This window comes from Ricinus communis, chromosome 3 (genome assembly GCF_019578655.1).
Source record: "Ricinus communis isolate WT05 ecotype wild-type chromosome 3, ASM1957865v1, whole genome shotgun sequence".
Classification (NCBI taxonomy): Eukaryota; Viridiplantae; Streptophyta; class Magnoliopsida; order Malpighiales; family Euphorbiaceae; genus Ricinus; species Ricinus communis.
The window spans coordinates 31,637,519-31,661,609 of NC_063258.1; the positions used below are offsets into that span (position 1 = coordinate 31,637,519).

General features: G+C 31.9%; 3 protein-coding genes and 1 long non-coding RNA gene across 5 annotated transcripts; all 4 read left to right on the plus strand.

The window, feature by feature from the left end:
- The first annotated feature begins 7,862 nt into the window (after positions 1-7,862).
- Positions 7,863-10,961, plus strand: LOC125369429. Its single transcript, XR_007215025.1, has 2 exons — positions 7,863-8,187; positions 10,656-10,961. It is a non-coding gene; the product is annotated as an uncharacterized LOC125369429 (long non-coding RNA).
- Positions 10,962-12,613: 1,652 nt separating this feature from the next.
- LOC8278591 (7-deoxyloganetin glucosyltransferase) lies at positions 12,614-15,107 on the plus strand. Its single transcript, XM_002515529.3, has 2 exons — positions 12,614-13,188; positions 13,573-15,107. The coding sequence occupies exons 1-2, from the start codon at positions 12,672-12,674 to the stop codon at positions 14,511-14,513; spliced, it is 1,458 nt and encodes a 485-aa protein (XP_002515575.2). The 5' UTR covers positions 12,614-12,671; the 3' UTR covers positions 14,514-15,107.
- On the plus strand, positions 14,966-18,885 carry LOC8278590 (tRNA (guanine(37)-N1)-methyltransferase 1). Of its 2 annotated transcripts, none has more exons than XM_015716984.3 (11): positions 14,966-15,107; positions 15,218-15,315; positions 15,431-15,535; positions 16,053-16,115; positions 16,341-16,414; positions 16,700-17,210; positions 17,281-17,400; positions 17,492-17,650; positions 18,075-18,181; positions 18,342-18,416; positions 18,507-18,885. In XM_015716984.3, the coding sequence occupies exons 1-11, from the start codon at positions 15,013-15,015 to the stop codon at positions 18,591-18,593; spliced, it is 1,494 nt and encodes a 497-aa protein (XP_015572470.2). In that variant the 5' UTR covers positions 14,966-15,012; the 3' UTR covers positions 18,594-18,885. The 2 variants fall into 2 exon arrangements, with proteins under 2 accessions (XP_015572470.2, XP_048228189.1); XM_048372232.1 differs by having other exon boundaries at positions 14,981-15,107; positions 15,193-15,315.
- A 1,523-nt stretch (positions 18,886-20,408) lies between these two features.
- Positions 20,409-22,989, plus strand: LOC8278589 (glucan endo-1,3-beta-glucosidase 8). The gene is made up of 2 exons (XM_002515527.4): positions 20,409-21,045; positions 21,700-22,989. The coding sequence occupies exons 1-2, from the start codon at positions 20,693-20,695 to the stop codon at positions 22,814-22,816; spliced, it is 1,470 nt and encodes a 489-aa protein (XP_002515573.2). The 5' UTR covers positions 20,409-20,692; the 3' UTR covers positions 22,817-22,989.
- Positions 22,990-24,091: the final 1,102 nt, after the last annotated feature.

Genomic DNA, 24,091 nt, shown 5'->3' on the forward strand with positions numbered 1-24,091 from the left:
TTTTATAACTATGTTCAACCACCTAAAGACCAGCAGATAAACCGGTGCGGGGCTAGTAGTTTCACCTTCAGTTTTTCTTTTCTCTTTTTAATTATTTAATTATTTGTTTTCATTTTATTTCGTTTATAAATTAACTAGTAGAAATTATTTTTATTTAATTGTTTATTGTTTTTATTATTGTTGCTTTTACTTATTATTAATTTATTTCTCCTTAAAGTTTAAAAAATTTAACTACTTGGTTATAATAGTAATTTGAGTTTTTGTTTCTTTTTCTTTTTGGTATGCTTCTAAAATTTGTAGAGCCATTTTTTTCTTTCTAATTATTTTTATTATTATAACATTTTAAACAATAAATTTAACTAAAAACAGAATAAATTATTCCTTATTTAGTAATCAATTTCTAGTTTATTATCAAACAATAGTAATAGAATCCAGGAGAATGCCAAAACGTTGGGTGCTGAAACATTTTCTTTAACATGATAAGGAATGCGACGATATTTCAAACTCTGATCCACGCCATAAAGATAAGGTGGGACTTGACTCGATGATGTTAGTCTGTTTTATCGTATTTTATTGGTTGTTGAAATATAATTTCAGGCAGACGAAAACAAACTAACAAAATTTTTTTATTCCGAGAAAATAAGAAATTCATTTTATATATTCCTTATCTTCTTCTCCATTAAAAATATTTAAAATTATTGTCAGAAGTCGGCCCGAGATATTCCCAATATATCACGACACGAGTTCCAAAAATTATAACATCTCCATTCTCCGCCGACTCTCTGTCTGTCCAGTGTCTCTGGCTCATATCTCCTGTTTTCTCGCGGGAGATGGTAAATTGAAATATAGAACTGTACTGGGCCGCCAGGCAGCATCGAACCTAGAAGGTTTAGAAATAAATACATAAATCCAAAAGTAAAGGTAAAATAGAAAAACGTGGGCAAAAATGACACGTGGGCTGGCTTAGGTTAGTTATGATAGTGGGCCTTGCTTCGCTCTTCACACGGCTTCTCGCCATCGTCGCGTCCTTTTCAATGTCTGAACCTGCCCCACCACCTATTTGACCAGCCTATATTCTTTTCTGTAATGACCAAAATAGCCTTTTTTTCCTTTTCTTTTTTCTTTTTCCTTTCTTTATGCAAATACATTATTATTTTTTTGAATTATTCTTAATAATTGTTACATTATGTTGGTTTTTTTTTCTATGGATGTGATATTAAAATGGTAGGTTGGATTTCAGTATTCTCGTGCACACATTGGTATGATTATGGATTAATTGTTATAAAATTTTGACTTTTCTAATTTAATAATTAAGAGAAGTTGTTGAAATAATTAAACAAAAAAATATATTATATAAATGCTTAGAAATATCATAATGCAACAACTCAGCGTTTCTTGATTTAATATGCTTATTCAAAATTAAATATTCTTTTACATAAACAACAAAAGCTTTCAAAATTTTAAAAATCATAGTAACAATTATATTAAATTTAGTTGTTGGAGTAATTTGATTAATGCAAATAATGTAATATGACTAGAAAGAATTATACTAGTATTTAAATAAATTTATTTTAAAAAATATTAAAAAATATAAATTACACTATATAGAAAATGAAAAGACAATAAGATCTCACTTATAACTTTATATTTTATCAATTAAAAAAAATTACAACATCGTCTTATAAATTACACCTTTCTCAATTGGCTTTTTAATTTTTTTTAACATATTAGAAGTAAGAACAAATTGGAGTTAATTATCTTTATAAGGAACTACTATATAAAAGATTTATTGATAATTTATACCTATTTTTTAAATGACTTTCATGAAAAAGAAGATATAACACACACAGAATAATAGTTGGCTCAATTCCAAGTTAAGTGTTATTTCTTTTTATTTTGTGGTTTAACAAGTGTAGAAATACTTTATTAACTTATTCTAAGAAAATTGAAAATTAAAAACATTATCTTTTGGGGATTTAAAAGTAAAAATACTTGAAAACAAGAGAAAGGGTATTAATGTGATTTAGAAAGAGTGAGTAACTTTCCTAGAAATAGAGAGTGAACAAGTGGGACAGCCTACAATCCAAAAGCTTTTACTACTACTACTCCAAAACCCATTAAGCCTCAACTTTCCTTCCTTAATTCCTTACCCACTATATATATTTAGCTAACCATACTCCACTCTCTCTCAACAGAGTTCCTTTTCTCATCAATCTTCTTCAACTTCCATATCTACGCTTAAAATAAAAAGAAAAAGAGTTTTCAGTTTTCAGGTGGTTTTCGCATATATATATACAAAAATCATGGCAATTTCCTACCACCTTCAAATCCCCAAAAAATCAACAACGAAGAGAAAAAGTATTAGAAGAAGGTGTTTCATGATGGTTAAGCAGCAGAAGACTCGCTTCTACATCCTCGGTCGCTGCATCTCCATGCTTCTGTGTTGGAACGACCATGCTATTCGTGATTGAACTTTGTTTCTCTTTTCCTTGTATTTCAAGACCAGAATCATCTAAACCGATATAGAAAGCTTCCAATTTTAGAGTTCCAAGCTTCTGGGTTCTGATTGCCGAGACTTCGGGCGATGGTTTCAATCTTCAGGTTTCGGATACTGCAGCAAAATTTAAGAGCTGAGCTGGACATGGGAAGAGAAATTTAGAGAAGAATTGAATTGGGTTGCATGAAGATTTCCTTTCCCCTTTTTGCATTAAATCTACCAGACAAAGAGGAAAAGAAATTGGCGACCTTCGTTTCTTTGATTAGACTTTCTTTTTTTTTTTGGTAGTGTAGAGGAATCAAATAGAGCCACAGAGACCCAAAGGAAATCTTTGTGGACTATTTGTTTGTATAAAAATTCAGACAGAAAGGAAATACAAATTCCAAAGGAAGAAAAGAAAACAGAGAACTTTTTGTTACTCCAGTTTTTCATTCAATTGAGCTTCTTTCTGTTTTTTTTTTTTTTTTTTTTTAAATCCATATTACATTGGGAAGGAGGGAGAGAATCCAAGTCCTATCCCGGGCCTAACTCTTCATGGGACCTAACTTTTTTACTAATTTGAATTCCAACTCGAACAATTGATCAATTCCAGTAAAACTGATTGCTAAATTAGTATTTTTAGCTGGCAGGAATTTCATTTTCCTAATATATACAAAGATCATAAAAATTAAAAGGTGAACGGAGTATTCAACGCCCACCGCCGCCCACCCTTTGCAAGTTGACAACGGTTAACGCATAAAAATCTAACTCAAAAAGATAATGGATATAGTAAGTGATATAATTAAATATTTTTTAAAATAAAAATAAAAATAATTAAAAAGAGTATAAAATTCATTAAACATACTAATTTATTTAATTATTGCATAATAATCTGTATAATGGGTTCATTTATATATTTATTATTATTCACTGAAAATATAAAGAATCTGAAAGAGACCGCATCGAATAAACTTCCATGTAAAAGGTCAAATCAAAATTATGTAAATTATGCTTTTCGTTTCTTTCTTTCTGTTGGGGTTTAATACATAATAAAAATATTAAAATGAATAAAAGAAAATGATGGGTTGATAGGACGTACCATCATCCTCGTCAGCAATTCATATTTGCCAACTTATGATCAGACTATCTATCTATCGCACGCACAACGTACACACATATATATATATATACCATTCCACTCAATCTCATTATCCAACGCAATTATTTTAGTAATTTTTCTTATTTGATATTTTGCACTATGTTCCCAAATAAAAACTCAAATGAGATAAAACTAATTTAAAATATTTAAATAGTTTCATTTTTTTTTATTTCTTTTGTTATTTGATAAAAATAAGAATTGTTTTTTCACATAATACTTTTCTATTATTTTTTTGATTATTTTTCATCATCTTTCATTTTCTTTCTCCTCAACATAAAGCCGTTAATCTCTACTAAAATGTGCAAAAATAATTTATATTTGTGTTTAGTGTATTTTTAAAGAGAATTGATGCATATCTCTATTTATATATTAAATTGATAGAAAATTGATACATATTTATTAATTTTAATAATAAAATATATAAAATAATTATGCAATATTAAAATATAAAATACTTATATATATTACTCTTATATTTATTACACAATATACATCAAATCTAAATAAAATTTTTTTTTTTTGGCCATGAAATCTATGGATCATTCCTTTGTAAAATATGAACAAATCTATATGGGTACGAGGTATCCCAAAACAAAGCCATGGAGGCCTAGGCCCAACAATACTAATGTAGAGATTTGTAGTATCCTTGCTACAAGGCGTATCATAAGTTGGCAAATATGAACTTAGCCATACTGAAGAATAGTACTATATAAAATTACTTTATTCTATGAAAAACAAAAATAAAAGATTTAATAGTTGATAAAAAAGTTTTAAAAGCTTTTGTGTGTACCGCAAAGCATTTCTTCTCCTTACAGCAACAAAATCCAAGTGTTTAGGAAAAGAGAGAGAAACTAAGGTCAACCAATAGAAAACAAAACAAAAGCATTAAGACATTTAGAGAGCCCATCTCATGTTAAGGAAATGGAACTAATTGTTTAACTTCAAATAACACCAAAATATCATTAGCCAGTTTCAAAAGGGGCCTTATATCCTCCGTCGTGAAACGTGGTCCGACCACATACAACACTTAGCATCATAATTTTAATGAATGTATATTCTTTTAATTGTCAAAAAGAATATATTCTGAATTTTCTATTTGTTATCAAATTTAGTACCTAATTTTTAAATTTTTAATTTTAACACCATATTTTAATTCTGATTTTAATTTTAACATTTAATAAAATTATCTGTCAAATCTATTAATTTAGCATGAAGTTTGGCAATAAAAAAAAAAGTTAACACTAAAATTGTTGATTCCTTTCATTATTAAAATATTATCATTTAAATATATAAATTATTATTTTTTTTAACTTTGAAGTTTCATTAATTTTATGTGTTTAAATAGTAATATTTTTTAATAGTGAAGTGCTGACTTAATTCTTCTTTTTTATTATTGTTGTCGAAATTTACGTCACATCAATAAATTTTATTGATAATTTAAAATTAAAATCCATATTAAAATTTAATGTTAGATTTGATAACAAATAATGACAGGTATAAAATTCTTTTTGGTAATTAAACCTTTTCCAATTGGACTCATAAGTCCTTATTACATGGCCGTAAATGATAGGTCGAGAATTACCCTTTCCAAAAAAAAAAAAAAAAACAGAGTATTACAAATAAAGCATTTTTTTGAAGAAAGTCTTTGTTGACCGATTAAACTTGTAATCCAGTGGTTGGATTCAAATTATTGTTTTACTCTAATTACCCCTTATTTTGGACAACCATTATTATGTTTCCCATTTGCATGTATTTTTCCATAATGCCTAAAAAACATGAAAACATATTTATTTAATTATTCTATTTAAAGATACTCAAGGCTTATTATTTTCGAAAAGTTAGTATTTAACTATTTTTTTCTTAGACAATTTGAATTGTCTACTCCTTTATATTAACTTAGTGTATTTGAGAATAAATTTGGAGAGTGTTCCTAAAAGAATCGAACCCTACTTGAAATGAACTTGAGCAAACAATTATTTTGATAACATAAGAGAGGCTTGCAATTAATTGCAGTCCCAGTTAAGGCTTACTTTGTATCCCATTATTTCCACAACCGTACCCTGTCACTGTAGAACATTATTTAATCTTAATTAACTATGTGAACACTACAGCTGTTATATATTTATATATATATATATATATATATATATATATATATAAACAACATATTGATTCAGTAGTGTGGAGATAAAGATGGTAATATTTTATTTTAATTTAATCAAAATCATGAGTTTGAACTTTAAATATATAGCTAGTTAAAACACTTGAAGCATTGCTTTGTTACCTAAAAAATTTTACACTTCGATCAATTAATTCCAATCCTAATACTTATATTTTATTTCAAATGTTGTTCCTTTGTTTTGTTGAACTCATTGTAGTATAAGTTCTTTCTTTCTAATTTAAATCTCTTTCATATATGGTAATAATAAGTCTACACATTCTTAATTTATTGAAGAATTTTTTTTTTTTTTTTTAAACAGACGAAAATTTTTAAAAAGCAAAAGCATAGCAAACTCGTATCCTAAAAAAGTTGTCATCTCTTATGCTAACTATTCCTGTAAGTTTCGTATTGCTAGCCAGTCTCTCATCTTGCCCCACAACACAGTCGTCGAAGAGAAAAAAAAAAAAAAAAAAAAGACAAACAAGAAACTAATTAAGAATGGCAATATTTAGTAAGCCTCATGTTGTGTCTGTTCCGTTCCCAATGCAAAGACACATAATTCCAATGTTAAAACTGGCAAAACTCCTTCATCATAAAGGCTCTCATGTCACCTTCGTCAACACTGAGTTTGATTAACCATAACCGCATTCTTGATTCCAGAGGTCCTAATTCCTTAGATGGCTTGCCTGACTTCCATTTTGCCACTATACCTCTCCGACACCCGCCTTCCAATTCCCACACTAGCGTAGCCTTGAGTATGCTTGCTCTACGTGAGGCCTGTAGAAAGGATCTTTTGAGTGTGCTCCGCGAGCTTGTTACTAAGCTTAACGACACTGCATCGAGTTCTTCAAGTCTTCCGATGACATGCATGCTTTCTGGTACTATTTTCAACGGTACTTTAACTCTCTCTCGAGAACTTCGAATTCCTAATGTGTTACTTTGGAATATGGGAGCTTCTGGGTTTTATGAGCTTTAAGCATTCTCGTGATCAGATCAAGCAATGCATTGCTTTTCGGCGATGTTATATTTCTTTTTTTCTTTTCTCTCAATACGTTGGTAATTTTAAAGGAGCTAGGGATTGTCAGGATTCCTTGACTCCTGCACTGCGCTATTTACACTGTGGCTTTGATCGATTTCTTTCGTTTTAGTAGCTTAATCATTTCAATATAACACTATTCGCAGATCCAATCAATCAACCAGCTTTAGACAAGAATTTGGACAGCATGATGGAATGAAAGGAGCTCAAGTGAGGGATCTCTTCAAGTTCAACAAAACCAAAGATCAAGTCGACTCTATGGAAGATTTTATCGAAGGGGATATAGGAAGAGCTTCAAAAGCTTGAATTTTGATGTCTATTTATTTGGTGGAAATTTGATGCTAAGCGTGCCATGTGTAAGGTATACGAGTCGTTGAAATTAAATTGCACTTTGACTTATATAATCAAACTAATTGAGAATTTCTAAGCTTCTTTATCACAATTTGCTTAGCTCAAATTGCATTAATAATAATATTAATATTGTCGGAAATTGAAATAATAATTTGAAATTGAAAAGCTTGAATTGAAATAAGGCTTGTATTTGAAAAGTATTAGAATTGAATTAAACAAAACTTGAGTAATTGAAAAAGTTTGAATGATGAAAGAACTTGTCGTAGAATTTGTTTGTTGTGCAGTAGTTGTTGTTGTTTCCACTTTCTAATACCCTCTTCTTCTATTTATAGAGTGCTCCAAGTTAACTGTATCTTGAGGGAATAAATGTTGGAATCATGTCTTGTTTTTCAGCAACTAGAGTCTCATTATCTCATCTACTTGGTGAGTTATTTTCTAGTTTGTGCTCCACTTTTACAAACCTCTTTTATAAACTAACCCACTATAACACTTAATTAATTAATTAGGTAATTTAAATTCAAAATTTTACTTTCCAACAGCTTGGCTTAAAAAAAAATATTATGGTGCCAATAATTACCTCCCGCACTGTATTGGCTAGTATTGGCCAATAACACGTGTAAATTAGCTTCATTATTTATCTTCCATTTAACACATGTAGTAGTGCAACAATAAATAAGCCACATTTTCTTTTCCTTCTTGGATTTCTCTCTCCACTGGTGGCACCTCTTCATTTTAGTCACCTTGCGCCGGAAAAGACAACAGCTTGCTAACCTCGCTTGTCGTAGCCGCTTTTCACTAATCGCACGCTGTCGAGAAGGATAGCCATCACACCATTACTGCTCATATGCTGCTGCCTTTTCTCCGTTCAATGATGTTGGCGCTGCATCAACGGTCTTTCTTTCACCAGTTGATCAACCATCACCGCCTACTGCTTCAACCGAGAGCCGATTGGTTTGGTTCAAACTGAAACCATCTCCTCTGTACATGACTCTTTGAGTTAATTGGTGAGATTCTATCTACATAAATTCTTAGTACTAAAAAATATACCTATATACAAAAAGCCTTTCCAAGTTTATCAAAGAAAAAGGCTAGAAGGGTAAGTTTTCTTATCTAAAATATTTAATTTTTGTGTGTTTATTTGTTGGATAATTGTATTTAAATTGCTAGATAAATTTTTATGATGTAGCCTAAATTTTTTTTCTGGGTTAGATCCCCAACAACATTTCCAACTTGAGGTCTGAATCCCCAAGTACCCAATTTACTTGAGGATCTCAAATTTTTTTTTTTTAAAATATTATCTGGATCCCTAAGAATATTTCCCACTTAAGGATCTCAAACTGAAAAATTTAAAATATTATCTAGATTTCCAAGAACATTTCCAACTTAGGACTCCTGAATTAAAATATTATCAGTTAACTTGGGGAACCCGATAGAGAAAATTAGAGTGCTTAGAACTAGTTTTACTTGAGGATCTCATATTAAAATACTATTAGTTCTCCAAGAATATTTTTAATTTGGGGAACTATTTGAAGTTTCCGACTTCAAATATTTTAAAGTATTACTAGGTCCCCAATAACAATTCTAACTTGAGAAACTACTTGGGGCTCCAAACTTAAAATATTTTAAAGTATTATTGGATCTCTAAGAATAATTCTAACTTGGGGAACTACTCGGATCTCCACTTTAAATATTTTATTGGTCTTCCACATATTTATCGTTTGAGGAACCATATATTTATAGGACCAATAAAAATATTTAAATCACAATAGACTTAGTTCCTACATACCTATACAATCAGGCTTTTATACTTAAAAATTTCTAACAATTCAAATAATTAAAACGTCTGCACCTATTTAGTTTTGCAATTGTGGATCAATGCCTTGTTCACCATTTTGATTGTTCTGAGACCACCAACGCTTTCTGTTCTGAAGATAGAGCTCCCTCTAATTGCAAAGGTGGTTTGCTTCTTCTCTCATTAACTTTGAAGTGTGCCTACTGCTTTCTCATATAATCTTCAGTATAGGACATGTTTTCACCAAGTGTCTCTTTTTACATGTGCCTTCTGCATGTGTTTTGTCTCATCTTACAGCATATTTATCATTCCTTATTCACTTAACACATCATAAATAAGACACCAAAAAAGAAAAGTGGCCATGAGGCCTACTTTTATTTAATTTCTAAATGGTGGTTTTAGAACTTTACAATAGAATAACAAATAATAGAAAATAAATATAAGAAAAATTAGCCATTTATTTTAGCCTTACATAGATCCTAAGAGTAGTAGAAAATATTATTCCAAGATTTTTACCGGCCTTATGCCTCATTATTTTTTTTTATCAGATCTGTTGTACATTTTGTGTAGTTCTTTCTGTAATCTTACTAGTCAATAAGAATTTTCCTTTACTCATAAAAAAAAAATCAAACAAATCAATTAATGTACAATAGTTTGCATAAAGGTACAAAACTTTCCAATAAAACACAATAATTGATAATAAAATTAAGAAAAATAAGTAGAAATAATTTAATACCAATTGTGATTTCAATATATGAAATCCATAAATTTTAGTTACCTCCTTGATACATGTTGATATATGCTCCTTTGCAGAGATGAAATTTTCTTATGGTTTGTCAAATATCATCCCCTTTAGATCACCATTGTTGCTTTTGAAGTCTTTCATCTTGTGTTCTTATGAGTGGTTAGTGCCACTGTTGACTAGCTTTTTCATGATGCTTCGGGTATTTCTTATGCAATCCCATAGGTAATTGAGGAGTTGGATTTTTATAGACGTGAATATTATTTCTCTGTTTTTGCTTGTTTTCTACCAAGAACTACTTAGGAACCCATATCTATAAAAAACTTTCCCACTGCGAATCTCTAAAGAATTATCTTCTTTAACCAAGTATTTTTTTAGGAATCTATAATTTGCGTAATTATTTTCTAAAGATCTCTCATTTGCTTTTTTTTTTTTTATCAAAGGTGACAATTTAAAATGACCTGTCATTAAGGCAGTAGTGTCTTGACATATTTCTTAAAAAATTGGTTAGTTTCCCTTTAATTTATCCTTGTTGGCGTTACTTGCCTTTTCTTTTTACATGCATTTTTAGGAACATCTGGAGGGGCTTTTGAGGAATACCTCCGAGTTTCTTAATAGTAAAAGCTTGATATAACAACATAGACCTACCATTGAAGTGAACGTGTTGTGCCTTTATACGATTGTTGTTTTCTTTCTTCTTTTGTGGTGGAAGATAGCTTTTCTCTATATGTATTTAATGGTCATTTTTCTCTGGATAACTTATGGATGAATGCTTGCCGGGCTCTTCCATATCAGTGTGCCTTAAAGGCATTGACAAAACATCCTGTCCTTTTGGCCTAACTTTTTCTATAATATTAGTCATTATTGAACTAAATTATTGCTATAATTTTTCAGTTGCTTCTTTTTGGCTTTTCATAATCTCCTCCATATATTTGCAGGCCAATTTTGCTTGAATCCTGAAATTATCAGCCAAAGAAGGAATATTAGTATCATAAATATTCATTGAAGATGAAAATTCATCCTGCCCTTCCACAACAGGTCCTGTTAGGATATAGAGGGCCTTATGATAACGATTCTCTTCATGAGAAACAATATTTCATTCTTCATATGTATCATAATATGAATCGTAGTATAAAGTAAAACCCCATTCATAAGAAATATTCAAATTATGTCCTGTTGTTATAGGCGCAAATTCGAAGTCTTGTGACCTGGCAATATAATTTTCCTTAAAAAATATTTTTAGATATTGATGATATTATTTTGGACGAGTCCCATCAAGCATGCCAAAATATATTGATGGAAATCTGATGCTGAGCGTGTCACGTGAGTAAGGTACATGAACCGTTGAAATTGAATTACGCTTTGACTTTGATAATCAGACTAATTGTGAATTCCTAAACTCCCTTACCACAGTTTGCTTAGATCCTAATAGAATACCATTGGAAATAATGTATTTGATGCAAGAAAGAGAGTAAAGCTAAAGATTTTGATTGCTAGAAAATTGAATTGCATTAATGATAATATCAACATTGTTAGAAATTGAAATAACAATTTGGCATTGAAAAGCTTGAATTGATACAAGGCTTGTATTTGAAAAGTACTAAAATTGAAATAAACAAAGTTTAAGTAATTGAAAAAGTTTGAATGATTGGAGAATTTGCTGTAGAATTTATTTGTTGTGCAGTAGTTGTTGTTCCACTTGCTAATGCCCTCTTCTTCTATTTATAGAATGCTCCAAGTTAACTGCATCTTGAGAGAAGAAATGTTGGAGTCATGTCTATTACATCTTGAAGTTTATATTTTTTTTTTGAAAAAAATATGGATATTCCATTAATGAGAATTGATAAATATATTTTAATATAAAGGATAAAAAAATAAACATTAAACATTAAAAAATACATGTAAATATATTTATTTTTAACAATCATCAATCGTATTGATGAAGCAGTAGATTGCAATTCTACGGGAAGAACGCTCTACTCAATGATATTAAGCCACATATCAATTTTATAAATTTTTTTTAACGAGTCTGATTATTTAAATATTAAATTGATTTCTTCTTTTTTTTTGCTGCTCATATAGAGAGAGAACTCAACACCCTTGTAATGGAGAACTATAAAATTCTTATTAAATGAGAACTCCAAACCCTTATAATCGGAAACCATAAAACTCCATAAAGAATATTAATATTTATTTATAAAATTAATCAATAATAAAAAAAAAAAGTTTTTGCAGAAAATTTATATTTATCTTTTTAGATTCAACCAAAATGTAGAGAAATTTAAGAATCTATATTTATCAGTTTCTTTTTAAATGATACGTACAATTACCATCTAATAAGAGCAATGGTTGAGATTATAGGTGAGTAAAAGATTCGCGTAAAAATCTAACTAAAATCAAATAAAAGATATCAACTAATTTAGCTTTTATTTTTAAAAAATTTAATTAAATTGTCAATTCTTATTTTTCAATTACAAAAAACCGACAGTTAATATAACTGATTGATATTATTATTATTATTATTTTTTTATTTTTATAATTCATTAAATATATTTTAGATGATAATAATCAGAAACTAGCTTATGTCTGAATCATATAAATCCGAATCGACATCTTAATTAACAGTAAAAGTCTCAAATATGGATTCAGTGATTGCATGATCCCACAACCATCCATGCTATGGAATATGTACAACACCCTTTTCAGTTCTATTTTAGTTGTCTACTTGGAGTAATACAACCATATGTATATAATCTGTCACCAAATTACTATTAGAGAAAATCCAAAAATAAGAACAAGCGAAGTGGAGTTTAAGGCAAGAACTTAAAAGCACATGTTCTAAAAATTGTCCTTTTCTATGCTTTCTAATCCTATAAATTTCGCTATTCTCTTCCTAGCACAATTCACAGGTGAAAAAGAAAGAGAAAGGGAAAGAAAAAAGAAAGAAAAGGAAAATGGCAATGGTTGGTAACAAGCCTCATGTGGTGTGTGTTCCATTCCCAATGCAAGGGCACATAATTCCGATGCTAAAATTTGCAAAACTCCTTCACTACAAAGGTTTTCATGTCACCTTTGTCAACACTGAGTTTAACCATAACCGCATTCTTGACTCCAGAGGTTCGAATTCCTTAGATGGCTTCCTCGACTTCCGTTTTGCCACTATACCTCTTCAACACCCTCCTTCCGATTCTCACACTAGTTTAGCCATGAATTTGCTTGCCCTACGTGAGACTTGCAGAAAGCACTTCCTGACCCTTTTTCGTGATCTTGTGACCAACCTCAATGACACTGCTTCTTCTTCAAGTCCTCCGGTGACATGTATCCTTTCCGATGCTATTTTGAGTTATAGTTTAACTCTCTCCGAGGAACTTGAAATTCCTAACGTTTTGCTTTGGAATATGGGAGCTTCTGGGTTTATGAGTTTTAAGCATTCTCGTGATCAAATCAAACAATGTATTGCTTTCCTCAAAGGTATCATTGTTACTTTCTAATTTAAGTTACCTTTTCATAGTGCAATATTTTATTAAGTGCAGGCTTTGGCGTTTTATCTGCATCTTCTCGACCAAGACCCGGAAGGGGTTCGCTTTGTTTGGGATGAACTCGCAAGGACTCGATCCGAGGACTTCCCTCGTAGAGTGACGTCTTTTATAAGACTCTCTCCGTTGAACTAAAAAAAAAAAAAGAAAAGGAAAGAGTTTGAGCTCTTTTGGCTTACTTTTAGCCACGCGGGGCCGGTATCCGCATGTGTCCCAAACAAAGTGAACGGAAACGAAAAAAAGAAATTAGAAGAATTAAACTGAAAAAAGAAAGAAATGGAAATTTCTCTTATAAGGAAATATTTTATTTTTTATGCAGATCCAAACAATATCCAGGGAGCTTCAGGTATGAATCTGGACAGCATGATGGAATGGATTCCAGGAATGAAAGGAGCTCAAGTGAGGGATTTGTCCAAGTTCATCAAAACTAAAAATCAAATAAATTCCATGGAAGATTCTAGCGAAGGTGATCTGGGAAGAGCTTCAAAAGCATCAGCTGTTATATTTCACACTTTTGATGCCCTAGAAAGTGAAGTTTTGGACAGCCTTTCTCCAATCTTTCAAAGGGTCTTTACCGTTGGTCCTCTACAATTGCTCCTTGACCAAATCCCAAATGATCAACACAATTCTATAGAATGCAATCTGTGGAATGAAGAGGCAGAGTGCATCAAATGGCTTAATTCCAAAGAACCCAACTCAGTGATTTACATAAATTTTGGAAGCACTACAGTAATTACTGAGGAGCAACTAGTTGAGCTTGCATGGGGACTTGCTAATAGTAACCATAATTTCTTGTGGATAACAAGGCCAGATCTGATCATGGGAGCCTCAGCAATTCTGCCACCCGAGTTTTTGGTTGAAACTAAAGAGAGAGGCTTTATAGCAAGTTGGTGCCCACAAGAAGAAGTACTCAATCACACATCAACAGCAGGATTCCTAACCCATTGTGGATGGAACTCAATATTGGAAAGCATATCTTCAGGAACACCAATGATCTGCTGGCCATTCTTTGGAGAACATTTTGTCAACTGTAGAAAGAGTTGCAATGAATGGGGAAACGGAATGGAATTGAGTAATAATTTCAAAAGAGATGATGTAGAGAAGCTTGTTAAAGAGTTGATAAATGGAGAAAATGGTAAAAAGATGAAGAGCAAGGCTATGGAGTGGAAGGAATTAGCAGAAGAGGCTACTACTCCAAAAGGGTCATCATCCTTGAACCTGAACAATCTAGTGAATGAAGTCCTGCTATCAAGGAAGTGATTGATCAAGTTGGTGATCTTTTTGGGTTATATTTAACTTGTCTTAGTGATGATGATTTGATGCACACTTGAGTGTTATGTTTGGTGAGTCTGGTCATTGGTCAATTAGCTTTCTCAGGTTGTTTACAGTATCTTTCTTTTGTGATGCTTTCTCAGGTTGGTTGTTTACAGTATCATTGGGCAATTAGCTTTCTCAGGTTGTTTGTTTGATATTCAAAAAGTAATCGCCAAAAGTAAAATAATTTACATTTACGTCCAACAGACCTTTCTATGGCCCATTCGAACCTGAGCCCAACTGGGCGACCAAGCGACGTCGTTTGGAGTTAGAAGAAAAAAAACAATCCTGCAATTTGCATCGATTCTTCTAAAAATTCAACTCTAGGGTTTACCTGTGGCAATTTAACAGTTAAACAAAGGGTCCAAATATATTAAACTCAAATTCAATTGTTATATTAAATCCAAAATTCAATTGTTTCTGTTAAAACTCTGTAATCGATTCAATGTTGGACGAAAGTAAATTTGATGTGCAACTGAAGTTATGGGCATTAAGAATACCTCGTGAACTCTGCAAGACTGCAACTCGCTTACTGAATGGGTACGCTTTTTTTTTTTTTTTCTTTTACTTTGTAAAACCTAATTCCAGTTTTGAAGTTAAAAGATCTAGACTTCTTTTGTAAAAGAAAAAAAAAAAACTTTTGATTGCAGATATTTGCTTGATAAGGCTCGCGTTAAGCCTATTACTGAAGATCCTACTTCTGAAAAGAATCGTTATTTGATATTATCTGAAGCTGTTCAAAATAATGGTTGGTGTTAACAACTTGCTATCTGTCAAATGTATTTACAGATCCTTCTTTTAAATATCACATTACGAAGTTATTTAAAATGGTATTGTAATTGTAAATTGTTGGTGTGGAACAGATTTGAGTGATATTTCAGCTGAAAGACTTGAGGAATTGAAGAAATTATGCAAGATTGAAGTAGTTCCTTATTCTATGACACTTGGATATTCCTACTGGGGTGCCGGTTAGTTGGCTGTATTCTTCTAATACTTGTTGTGGGTATATAAAAGTTGTTAAAATGTTACTAAAAACTCGGCTGAAAGTGGTTTCTTTATTTGTACAATTACATTTACTCGATTATGCGACTTTCTAATGATTATTTGACACTTTCATATCTGTGCTTTTGGTTTTTCCTTGCGTCCTTATGTTTGCTTGCTGGGGTTGCTACTAAATCATTTAAACTTTGAACAGCGACAATTATGTTCCGGCCATGTTTGTTTGTAGAAGTCAACATATATGCATCATTGGCATGCTCTACTAACTTTTCATGCAATTCCTGAATAAGATGCTGGTGGATCTTTGTGTCATTTTGCAATTCATTTATTAATGTCAGATGATCTCTGGAATAAGACATGAGAATCTGCATCTTAACTGCTGTTATTAGATATTTGTTAATCCATTGACAATAACTATATCTTAGTCAAATTTGTATATTGACAAATGGCTTTTAACTATTTGATGGCTGTTATCATTGCTTGCAGATCATATATTGAAGCAGATCCTGCCTCCTGGAGTCGAGATCCCTTCATCTTTTGAAACAATAGTTAAGTATCCATTTTATGTTGTCTTCGTCTTATCTTCCATGCATGCACTTGCACTTTTCTTCCAAGCTCATATTAGCAATAGAGCCTTTCATTTTCTCATGATTTTTACTTTCCATGTAAATTGGCGATTACTTGCAGCATGTACATTGCACATGATAGAATGCAGTTTACTAACTGGGAACCTCACTTTGATGAGTAATTTATTAGTCCTTCTTATGTCTGCAGGTCACATTGCCCATCTGAATATACATGATGAACTGCTTCCATACAAGGATGTTATTGCTAAGGTTATTTATGATGTAAGTTTTTATTAACTTTGGCCTTTACTGCCAAATTGTTTAAACATATTTTACATAAGGGTGTCATGGCTTATTCTATTTTGCTCCTTACGACAATAATCATGTATTGGTTTGTGCTATTGAAGTAGCTCATGTAGACTTCAACTATAATTTTTTTTTTGGATGCTTACCACTCTTTCACAATCTCTATCACTTCACTGTTTTAATGTCCTTTACTTTAGCTGATATTTCGTTTATTTCTCTTTGTCTAAAAGAAGTTTTTGTATGTTTTAATTGTATTGGCAGAAAAACTATCCCAGGATCAAAACTATTGTTAACAAAGTTGGAACAATTACAAATGAGTTCCGAGTACCAAAGTTTGAAGTTCTGGCTGGAGAAAATGATATGGTCACAGAAGTAAAGCAATACGGGGCAACATTCAAGCTTGATTATGGCTTGGTTTACTGGAATTCAAGGTTGGAACATGAACATATAAGGCTGGTTTCTCAATTCCAACCAGGGGATACGATTTGTGATATGTTTGCTGGTATTGGTCCTTTTGCAATACCAGCAGCACAGAAAGGATGTGTAGTTTATGCAAATGATTTGAATCCGGATAGCTTTCAATATTTGAAGATCAATGCAAAACTGAATAAGGTTGATGATCTCATTTTTGCATACAACATGGATGCTAGGACATTTATTTCCCATCTGATGGCAGTGCCATCTTATGAAAATGATTTAGAATCTAATTCTCCCACTCTTAAAGCATGTCAGAATCACAGGATACAGGCCTATGAGGAAACACAGGTTGCAGGTATTATGAGTATTGATTCACTGCCTGTCTGTTAGCATATAGTGTTTTATTGAACTCCTATTCTATGCAGTTGTGGTGAAGGAAGTGCCTGATAAGGTTTCAAGTGATCATGAGTTTGCACAAGATCAATGTAGGAAGGGAGATGCATTTGTAGCTGCCGTTAAAAGGCCATCTACTTGCTGTCAGGAAGGTATGATACCCTGGAAAAGTTTGAGCATCTTGAAGGCAGTTGGATGCATAAACAATAAGTTTAATTATCTTCTTGTTCATTTTATGAGCAGGAAATGGGAACCCCCATGGTGCTGCTATTTCTTCCACTTCTAAAAGAAAAGGAAGCATAAATAAGAGGCTGAGAGCCTCTGAATTGCCAAATACTAAGCCTTGGGAGCATGTTGATCATGTGATAATGAATCTTCCTGCTTCTGCTTTACAATTTCTAGGTATGATCATTATTTTTGAGACAAATCTCTGTCTCTTGTTTGTGAATACAATCTTTATGTCAGTGAACAAGGCTGTCAGTTTGTAGTTATCTGGCATCAATAACATCATTTGCGTCCCTGGTTTTCCCTTTCTCCCCACTCATTATAGAATATGAACTGTAATTTTACAATTCTTCTGGCATGTTCCTCCTCTATCTTCAAAATACTTTTGTTCTTTATTGTCAATGCTGTCAGCACTGGTTTCATTCACTGAGAACGACCTCATACTGATCCCATGTCTTCTGCTAGATCTTTTGGTTGTTAGCTGAGAATTTATCCTCTTCTTTACTAGGCAAAGTTCACAGTTCGTTTCATGATTGTTTTGTCGGACATTTCAATCTGTTCTGTTGTTAACTGTTTTTCTCTTTTCTTTTCCTTCCCACAGATTCTTTTAGCAGCGTTATTCAAAGGAAAGACTGGAAGGGAGCTCTTCCCTGTATCCACTGCTATTGCTTTATGCGGGCAACTGAAACCAAAGAATCTATTGTCTTGGTAATTTCTTTTTTGTTCTTTGATTTTCTTCTCATGAACAATTTGAGCCATCTTGGTGTGCTTACTGGGCCCTACCGCAAAAACTGTTTCTTTTAATGTTTAACATTTTCTTTTCCATTTAATTTTTTTAGTATTGTATTGTTATTATACCTTTTTGCAGGAGGCCGAGTCTACCATAGGTGCTCCTATCCAAGGCCCAATATTTCATAGGGTCAGAGATGTTGCTCCAAATAAGGTACATAAGATACTACTGAGATTTGGTGCTATTTTTTATTTAGAGATTTTTGTCATCATGCAAATTTAGAGGAATTTCTTAATCATGCAGGCAATGTTTTGCTTAAGCTTTAGACTACCAGAAGGATGTTTGAAAGATGCTGCCGCTAACCTTCATTCTGTCAATGGAGATTTATAACCAGTTATTTGAACGATTTTTTTCTTATTCTGACTTTCACAATCTATATATTCAGGATTATGGTGATCTTAGTCCTTTTACCCCATACATAAGTAGAAGCATAAAGGAAAAACTTAGCAGTAGAGACAAACTTCAGACTGATAAATGAACATGTCAAGGAAATCTATTACGATATTTCCTTTTTTATTTTCAATTTTGTCCTGAGTCATTAAAACGATGTAGATCAATTTCTTGTAATGGTCAAGTACTGAATCATTTATTAGAAAATGATTAAGCAATCTATGTTTTGGAAGTTTGTAGTATCTATACCTGTATATATATTCCCTACTTCACTGGTGGATTTATCCTTTGCTTTTTTGGATAAACTGGCGGTTTTGTCCTCAAAGTGAGCTTCATGTATGTATTTTTGGGGGGTAATGAAGGTTTTCTTCTTTTTGCTTTTTTGGTTGATTTCGCGAGGCATAATGCTTTTGATCTTTTAGAAAGGAGTTGTTTGCTAGTACTTTCTGTTCAGTCCTCACCTTTCCAAGTGCTCACTGCGAAGGACATCACCCTGCTTTGCTTTAGAAGTCAAGGGACAAGTCAAGCTACGGAAAACATCAGAATTCCAATATCATGTGATCATCTGGTAGCATGATTCTTGGAGAGCAGCAGCACTTAAATACTGTTTTGGCATTCTTTTGACGCTGAAACTTTGAAAAGCATGAATTTTCATTCGTGAGTTAACATTCCTTTTGAACGGATATTCAGTGCACTTTCGTATTTTGAATGTGTACCAGTTCAGCATGTCGCTTTTCCTGAAGAAATTACAACTTTCACTCACTAAAAAAGCAACTCAAATAAAAAGAGTAAAAAGTTCAGATGAGAGTGAAACACGTTTATTTAAGCTGGAAAGTTAGCATTTTTAAGATTCTTTTCTACAAAAATAATAGTAGTCAATGGCCTTTCAACCTAAGCAAATTACTTGGGTCCTCCAACTTGGAAAATTCTAATCCTATTTTGTGCGTCAATTGGACCTCTGTCTTTCCCATTTTGTACTGGGAATACCAATCTGCCAAGGGCGTTGCCTCAAAAAGAACGCAGACAATCAATCAGTTTTATTCAACCTGTGCTTTTTCCTCCAATGCATTTGTTGATTCTATCATTTTTTTTTTATACTTTATTTGGGCAACCCTCCATCTCATTTGGTTATTTTCGAATTATTGCACTCAACTGTTGAATGAGTAAAATGATATTTTAAATATTTTATATTTTAGAGAAATAATACATACTTCAAGTATTATATATACATATATTGAGAACTCAAAAATATTTTATATTTAAATAAAAAGTGAATGATGTATTTTAAATTTTCTAACTGGTCTATATTATATCACTCATTCAATCTTTAGATGTAATACACTCTAGGGTAGCTAAGGAAAACCCATTAGATATAATTATATAATGAAAATGGAAGAGTCATGTGTTTTTATAGACAACTTATACCCGAAAAAACATATGCAACATGATCATGCTCATCAGTTTACAATTATTCCAGACAAATATGTATATCTATCAAAATGGCTGTAAATTTGTATATATACATAATAAGCTCACAAATTCTGGTTTCAAATGTTGTTATAATGGTGGATCATGAACTTCGCAATCTATTTTGTTGCTGTGCAACCATGCTGAACGACAAGAGAAAAACAAAATTTTAATTCAAGAGAGTATAGTGAGGGACTAAATAAAATTTAAGTATTAGTAGACATAACAACATTGGGACACTTGTTGGCAAACGGGCTGTCATGCACCCATAACTAAAATAACTGAACTAAGAAACGCATCTTCCGTCCTTTTTTGCTAAAACCTTTTCTTTTTGATTCTTGCTCCAGAAACCACCTTGCCCTTAAAGCATCCCATTCAACACAAGTGTAGAGAAAGAGAGCACTCGCTTTCACACATTATAATTTCTGCAGCAAACAATCAACAACTTGAGACCCCACCTCCTTTTGGATTCTTTCCTTTTATCTTTCCATTGAATCTTGATTCTTGATCAACTTCAGGAAAGATTCATATACTCTAAAACCTTTCTAAAGATTCTTCAAGAAACAACAGAAATGGGGAAAAAAGAAGCATATAGTACTTGCATTTTGGTGATGTCTGTTCTCTGTGTCAGTTTGAGTACAGCCACTAGAGTCACTAGTGCTGGGGTGAACTGGGGAACCATGACTACCCAACTACTCCCCCCAGAAAAGGTGGTACATATGCTGAAACAAAATGGGTTTCAAAAGTTGAAATTGTTTGATGCTGATGAAAGAATCATGGCAGCTCTAATTGGAACTGACATTGAGGTGATGTTGGCTATACCCAATTACATGTTGCACCAGATGAGTGCTGATCCTGATGCTGCTGCTTCTTGGGTTGATTCCAATGTTACTAGTTGGTTGTACGACGGTGGAGTCAATATCAAGTTGAGTAACATTTTAGTTTTAACTTGTTTTCTAAATGGTTTAATTATTGTATTCTGAAATATGTTCTATTAATTGTCATCCTTCAGGTTCTTGCTTTCTTGAAATCACCCATGACTTAATTAGGATTCCTGTTGCTTGTCATCCTGTTTACTCCTGTGAGCATCCTTGTTTCTTATGATTCTTTGTCGTTGTTAATTCAGATCTTTGTATCTTGACCAACTTTTTTTCTGCTTGGATGTCTTTTCCCGCTCTTCTCTTTACCAGAGTGGGTGAGTTTGTTTCCCTTGATCCAGTCAGAGAGTATTACTCTTTTTGGGTTGTATGGACTCTGGCTCCTTAACCTGGAATACTAAGGTTGTCGAAGACCAGCAGTTGAATTGGATGTATGAGCTAAATCTGCCTGATATTTTCTTGAATTTTTGTAACTTCATTTTATTATTTTTAATTGCCTCAAGTCATTAATAATTTTTCTTTTCCCTAGCCAAATCTGCTTAACTTGGAGTGGTATGGTAGCAACTGTAGCTAACTCTATTCCTTATTGATAACTTAGATGGCAATTTTGGCTGGGTTAAACCAATTCATACGGTGATTGAATAATTAGGAAACTTGAACATGCTATCAATTGAAATGGCCTTGGCAATTGATCCTTGCAGGTATATTGCTGTAGGCAATGAACCCTTCCTTCAAGCATATAATGGTTCCTATCTGCGAGTCACATTACCAGCTCTCAGGAATATCCAGCATGCCCTCGACCATGCTAAAATTAATTCTCAGGTTAAAGTCACAGTGCCCTTCAATGCTGATATCTACTACTCTCCGGACGCAAACCCAGTTCCATCTGCTGGTGACTTTCGACCTGAACTTCGTGATCCTACAATCGAAATAGTTCAGTTTCTCCATTCAAATGATGCGCCTTTCACAGTCAATATCTATCCTTTCTTGAGTCTTTATTCCAATGAGTACTTCCCACTGGACTTTGCATTCTTTGAAGGAACAAACAAACCAATAAAAGATGGCGACTTGATTTATACCAATGTGTTTGATGCAAATTTTGACACCCTAATATGGGCATTAAACAAGGCAGGGTATCCTGATTTGAAGATCATTATTGGAGAAGTTGGTTGGCCAACAGATGGTGATAAACATGCCAATCTCCAATATGCTAAGAAATTCAACCAAGGACTAATTCAACATGTTCTGAGTGGAAAGGGAACACCGGCAAGAAAGGGTAAGATTGATGTTTATCTATTTAGCCTTATTGATGAGAATGCTAAAAGCATTGCACCAGGAAGCTTTGAAAGACACTGGGGGTTGTTTGAGTATGATGGGAAACCAAAATATGAACTGGATATATCAGGATTGAAAGAAGACAAGGGTCTGGTTGCAGTTGAAGGAGTGAAGTACATGCTGAGAAAGTGGTGTGTTCTAGACCCTAGTGCAAGTGATGTAGAAGAGTTGCCAGAGAGCATCAACTATGCCTGCAGTCTATCAGATTGTACTGCTTTAGGTTATGGGTCTTCATGTAATCATCTTAGTGTTGAAGGGAATGCTTCTTATGCCTTTAACATGTATTATCAGGTATTTGGGCAGAAAGATTGGGAGTGTGATTTCTCTGGACTGGCCATAATTACAGACAAAGATCCATCTGATGACCACTGTGAGTTTCCTATTATGATTGCTTATGGTCATTCATTGGCGAACCATGGAAGACTTCTCGATGTTTTACTAAGAATTGCAGCGGGGTGTCTGGTGTTTTTGGTGTTGCTGTAATGCTTGAAAATTTCATAATGACAGGAACAAGTACAAATATCGAACTCCAGGCATGGGGTAGGGGAACATTACATCAATGTCCCTAAGATTTTCCACGTTAAACACTTTGTCCCTTGCATTGTACTCCTTCGCATCTTAAAAAACTCGCATTAAAATGACTCTTCCTTCTCTAATTTATTTTTTTTCAATAGTCATTTTTCTCGACAAGAGTATTTTATTATTTCATTTTCTTTCTTTCTTTCTTTTATTTTTTTGAAGATTCATATTTTTTCTCATATTTATTTTTATTAATAAAAAATTAAATAGAAAATAAAGTAGAAATTAAAAAATATTATTGAAAGATACACACATTTTAAAAGAAATTAAAAATAAAAATTATTTATAATTAAAAATATATATAAACAGAATTGTTGGGATGCTCTTAGAATATAAGATTCTATATAGATGCAAAACACTCCTTTTTATTTCTTTTTATTAGTATTATTTTGGCTCAGTATAACAACATAAGACCATTATGCTCCACAAATGCCATAAAAAAAATTTCAGATGTATATTTTTATCTATATATTAAATTAATAGATTATTAATATATATTTATTAATTTTAAATAATTAAATATATCATTCTCAATATGTAAAAAAAATCAAATTATATATAATAAGAATTTTGATTTTTATAAATATTAGAATTAGGAATAAGCATAATTAGAAATCCATAAAAAGCACATATATATATAGAAAATTGAAATATCTATTTAATTCTATATCATGCTCTCATATCTTGGAAATGTAATTACCATTATAATTATCAAAATTTCATTGTGGTCATAAAAAAATTATTTTATCAATAATTTAATTTCAATATATGTTGTAGTATAGTAATTATCACAAGATATCGAAAGAATATTAATATTAAAATTTATAAAAATTATTATATTTAAAAAAATATGAGAGAGAAAATAAAATAAAATAGATAAAATTAAAAGAGATATTTTAATATTATGAAATGTATTGACTTACTAATTTGAGATTCATTTAAAAATTTTATTTAATTTTAATCATAACTAATTCCATACAAATTTGATTATATAGAATGCTAAATTGATTTGCATTCCATTTAAAGTATATTTAAATTCTTAAATAAATTTCATAAATTTTATAAATTTCAATCAAATACAGTAAAATCTGTCAAGAAAAATAGATCAAAGAAGAAAGAAATATATAAGAATTTTTTTTTATGTATTTTCCTCTTCTCTTGTTTATATAAAAGAAGAAT